Source organism: Panicum virgatum, chromosome 7K (assembly GCF_016808335.1).
Source record: "Panicum virgatum strain AP13 chromosome 7K, P.virgatum_v5, whole genome shotgun sequence".
Classification (NCBI taxonomy): Eukaryota; Viridiplantae; Streptophyta; class Magnoliopsida; order Poales; family Poaceae; genus Panicum; species Panicum virgatum.
The window spans coordinates 34,970,527-34,975,749 of record NC_053142.1 but is presented as its reverse complement, the minus strand read 5'-3'; the positions used below and the strand labels follow the sequence as shown (position 1 = coordinate 34,975,749).

Genomic DNA, 5,223 nt, shown 5'->3' with positions numbered 1-5,223 from the left:
CTAGCTGACAGACTTTGGTTAATGGTGTTCTTTCTTTCTTTCTTTTTTTTTGGCTGTTGCATCATTTTTGGATCAGATATCTGAGATGCTGCTAACCATATGGGAATGAATGATAGATCTTTTAAGTTTGGATCCTGCCTCTAGCTGACGTGAAATTTTTTTTAATGCTACATTTTTTGTTCAGATATCTGAGATGGTGCTGACCTGACCATATGGGAATGAATGATAGATCTTTTAAGTTTGGATCTGCCTCTAGCTGACAGACTTTGATTAATGGTGAATCTTTTTTGCTGAATTGAGCTCTATAAATCAGCAAGTTTTCTAGGTAAGGCAGCAAGATATGTTTTCCAACTGACAGGAGCAACATCTCAAAAACTGTTCCGACTAGCTAAAGTTCAGCTGAAAAGGAACTCTACAGATCTGATCGGCTAATATTTTATGGCTGGAAGTCTTAAGTTCGTCGCTTAATTGTTCCCTTTCCGCCTCACTTTTCATTCCATCTCATCGTTAGTACAGATCTGAGATAGTGCTAATCGTGTCATTCTGCCACCTCTCAGCTTGTTTTTGTTCAATCAAGCTTTCGTGATTTACCAAATTAAATCAAAATGGAATATGTAGGTGTGAGTTCTTGCAGAAATAGATTTCAGAATGATAGGATCAATTTGCATTAACCATATCTCCCAAAAAAAAACTATGCCAAGAAACAACGCATGAATCAGCAGAAAGGTAAGATTTAAGTATAAGTCATCATCAGGGTCCTTGAAAATAATAAACAAAGAGATAAGAATAGTGTACTAAACATTATGGACCACCACGACCAACCTAATTTCATAAGAATAATAATGTACAAACAGATAAGAGCAGCACAATATAAATACACAAATTTTATTGCAGTACTGACTATGACTGAACCAACAAGCCAAAAGAGTTCAAAACAATTGCCAGTCACCACTTTACAATTGACTAACCATACATGATAATCGAAACGTTTATCTAGACAAGAAAAGGGACAATAAGAATTCAATAGGCGGCAAAGCGCCTCCGTTTATATACAAACAAACTGACCGAATTGGCAGATGGAAAAGCACTAGCTTCAAAGCTTTTCCACATCAGCGTTCCTGAAGCTGCCACCGAGAAGTGACAAGAGGCGACCTCCATGCACTCTCCCCTCAGGAACAACATGACCTCCCTCTCTGCCCCCATCTACAGGCTCAGATGACCAAGGGGGCATTATGGAGCGAGGAACCAGCACCTGTGGAGGAATCATCGATTGGCTCCTAACGGTTCCATCACAATCTGACACGGTGCTGATACCTGAGGATGAGTGCTCATTCACATTCATCATGCTGCTTGCCACGGTGGCAGATGACACCACGATGCCGCTGAAGAGACCTGGTCCAATCATGCTTCCTACATTCGTCACCGCCTCTTGTTCTCGCTGCCTAGCCATCAAGGTACCATGCGCAGCGCAGAAGCCACTCTTGCCACGGGAGAACTTCTCACAGCCTGTGCTCCATGTGCACCGTTTGCCTCCGCCATGGGCTTTGCAGAAGTCTGTGCTCCCCTGGGCGCTCTTGCCGCAGTTGTCAACCTTGCACCGCTTGCCGCCACCATGCTTCACGCAGCAGTCAGTGCGGCCACGGGCGCTCTTGGTGCAGCCAGGCACGGAACAGCGCTTCCCTCCTCCATGTGCCACGCAGTATTCAGTAGCCCCGTGCACACTCTTTGCACAGACACCGCCTCCTTCAAACATGCATCGCTTACCACCACCATGAGCTTTGCACAGAGGTGTGCTACCCTCCGCGCCTTTGCTGCAGCCATCAAAGATGCACCTCTTGCCGCCACCATGCCCCTTGCAGTACAATGTGCTACCCTGAGCCCCCTTGCCGCAGTCCGGGTACTGGCATCGTCGGCCACCACCATGAGAAATGCACAGTCCAGCCTTCCCCTCGGCGCTCCGAATGCAACCTTTAACCGAGCATCTCTTGCCACCTCCATGCTTGATGCACCGCCCTGACTTGCCCCGTGCAGCTTTAGGACAGCCAGGATGTTCGCAGCGGTGGCCTCCACCATGAGCAATGCAATAATCTGTTTTTCCTTCTGCACTTTTCGTGCAACCAAGCTCCTCACACCGACGACCACCACCATGTGCTTTGCAGTAGGCAGAGCTGCTTTCAGCACCTTTGTGGCATCCAGGTTTATGACATCTCTGCCCGCCTCCGTGAGCAATACACAATCCTGACGCGCCTCTTGCACCTTTGGAGCAACCCTTGAACCTGCATTTCTTAGGGTGTCGGGGATGGCTGCGTTGTTCTGATGTAGTTGCTGCCGTGACAACATCAGAACTCACACCAAATGAAGATTCGGTCATTTCAGAAGGCTCAGGGCTGAGCTGAAGATGATGTTGAAGATGTTGGCTGCTATTGGTGCTATGTGTGAGGTCTAGAGAATCTGGGATTTCTACTTGTGCCTCATTAACAGTAGAATTGGAGCGGGGAGCAAAGAGTAGAGATGGCATGTAACCGCCCATGTTTCTTACAGTAGCAGAGGTTGAAGCCTCATCAACGACACAGAAAGAATGGACTGTTCCATTTGGTAATTGCAGACATTGAATAGCTTCTCCACCATCCATTTGAAGGCCAAGCCTCAGCATCCCTGGATCAATGAAAGTGGAACTCTGACCAGACAACCTCTGAGCTTGTTTTGACCCAATGGACTGACAATCTGCAGAATAAAAATTGGGTGTTGGACCCAATCCAAGGACTAATCTGCTGCCATCATCTCTTGCTGCTATGTCATTCATTATCTGCGTATTTCCATTGACATGGCTACAGTTTGCTGTTGTTGGGCTCAGACCGTCCATACAGAATGTGCTTTGGCCAATGTTCTCCATAGTGGAGCTTGGTGCTGAGCATCCCAACACAAAGGGGTCATTCATCGGAGGCGGGTGGGGGATGTTCATGAAGCTGTCATCCATCACAATCAAGACAGACTAATCGTGGATAACAAAATAAGATCAAACACTAGAGAGCTCAAAGAACAGGGCCTGGTGATCTTTCTGCCCAGGTAGCTGAAGGGTTGATGATCTTTCAGAAATGGACTGTAGAATAGACGAAATGGAAGAATATCAGGAGTTTAGTACCAAAGCAACCACCACTGACAAATCCTGATGTGTCTGCACGGTCCATAGTTGCCTTGTTTCTGGGGAATTTATGATCCAAAACCACAGAACTTCCCCAGGGCTAAACAATATCCCTGGTTGACATCATGCATAGGCAGGAGCATCCAGATTCGTTGCAATTTGACAGTCCTGAAATCAACAACAAAAAAACAGTGTTAGATAAGATTCAGATATTAAAACACACGGCAGACATTATCTTCTTTACTCATTATCAACAGTAAAATTTGCCAAATGCCCAAGCTAGTAAAACTGCAGTTCTGCAGTTCACAGAAAGATGATTTCTCAAGTCAGAACAAGGCAACCAACACATGAAAGAAATTCTTTTACATAAAATCATTGAACATGGGTAACTAACAGGAGGGGGTATCACCAATCACTTGAGCATTGCAGGTTGATTTGCCCAAATGATACATGGAGCAGCACAGATGGAAGCATTCGAGGTAAGATCTTAGCAGAATCTGTTCTGTTTTCTGGCACCAGGATGCTATTTTCGCTAGGTCTTGCTAATAAATGTCTTTACAAGCTTAATCCGGAAAGGGGTTTTACCTAGCTCTAGCACAGTGCTCCCTGTTAGGGTTCAGTAATGATACAACCTGTGAACTGCCGTATGCACGTATAATGTCTCCCTCAAAAATTTTGGCATCACAAACATGACAGGTTCATCCGAGAGGTTCACATAGTCGTTGAGCGCTAAGAATAACTGAAGCTGCCTACTAGAATTTAGTACACAAATGGAACTTCTTAATTATCCATTGGAAGAAACATAGGATGACAAGGAGACCGTAAATCTGTCAAGACACTAGTTGACCAGTTGAGTTCAAACTTCCTAATTACTTGACGACAAGCACACCGAAACCGCCCTCGAGATTTTGTAACCGTGACAAGGTTTTTTTTCTTCCCCGGGTTATTAGAAACCGACAAAACGGTTTTTCTGTCAAATCCGCATATACATGCTTAACATAAATCTCCTTGGTTCGAAGACTAGGGAATTCTAGAGCAGTTAGTATGGCCAGGTGGGAAACAAAAGGATTCCCTTTTTTGGAGAGAGAAAAAAAAAGGAAAACAGATGTCCTTTCTCCATGTAAACATGGTTCAGAGCCCCATGCCGTCTGAACTGCAGAACATCCCAAAACAAGAACCTCTAGGTACCCCCCAAAACAGAGGCCGGCTACTCCATCCTAGGCAGGCGTCAACGGAAGCCCCCCCAAATGTCGCAATTCTCGCTCTCCTCGCAAAAGCGCGGAACGACGAGGCACGGGCGGAACAGATCTAAGCATCTAGCAGGCTAAACGCAGCGTCACCACCGCCTGCCAGGAGATGGAAATCAGAAAAGGGAGCTCCCCGACGAATCGAGACAAGGAGAGGATGTAACCTGAAAGGGGGGACTCGGCACCAACTAATCCCAAACCTCTCATGCCCGTAACATAACATCACGCGGACGGGCAGAGGGAAGATAAACATATAGCATGCATACGAATCATGTGGAGGGAGGACTGGAGGAGTTGGGGGCGAGGGGAGGCGGGGGTAAGAGGAGGCATCACCTCGCGCGCGGCGGCGGGGGAGGAGGGGGCGGGGGCTCGCCGCGGACTCGGCGGACGCGGAGGAGGGAAACCGGCGCGGGCGGAGGCGGAGGAGGTGGGGAGTGCCTGGTTTCGGTGGTGGACTGGTGGCTCTGGTGGTGGCTGCCTCCTGTCTTCTCAACGGAGCAGCAGGGTGGGAGAGGCTCTCCTCCACTCCACGGATGGAAATGGAATGCCGCTGCGGAGACGAGACGGGACGGGCTCCTCCTCGGTGCGGGTGCGGGTGCGGGTGCGGGTGGGGTGGGACGGCGGACGGGTGGATGACGGCGGGATTACCTGGCCCTGCTGGCTGGCTCAGCTCGGCGGCTCGCTTGGCAAGCCAAGCGGCAGGCGCCCAGCTGGGAGCAGGAGCCCTCACTAGTTTATTGCTCCTTGCCTTTTTTTTTTTTTGCGGGTACCTTGCCTTTGTTTTTGACTTGGCTCCATGTGCTGCCAACACAAACTGGCTGGGATGGATCGTCC

General features: G+C 48.2%; 1 protein-coding gene across 2 annotated transcripts; it reads right to left on the bottom strand.

Moving 5' to 3' along the window:
• Window positions 1-857: 857 nt before the first annotated feature.
• On the bottom strand, window positions 858-4,967 carry LOC120642279. 2 transcript variants are annotated; one of them, XM_039918737.1, is made up of 2 exons: window positions 4,554-4,967; window positions 858-3,310 (listed from the first exon to the last, which is right to left on the bottom strand). In XM_039918737.1, exon 2 carries the CDS (start codon window positions 2,975-2,977, stop codon window positions 1,094-1,096), a length of 1,884 nt encoding a protein of 627 aa, XP_039774671.1. In that variant the 5' UTR covers window positions 2,978-3,310; window positions 4,554-4,967; the 3' UTR covers window positions 858-1,093. The 2 variants fall into 2 exon arrangements, with proteins under 2 accessions (XP_039774671.1, XP_039774672.1); XM_039918738.1 differs by having other exon boundaries at window positions 4,723-4,967.
• Between the last annotated feature and the right edge of the window lie 256 nt (window positions 4,968-5,223).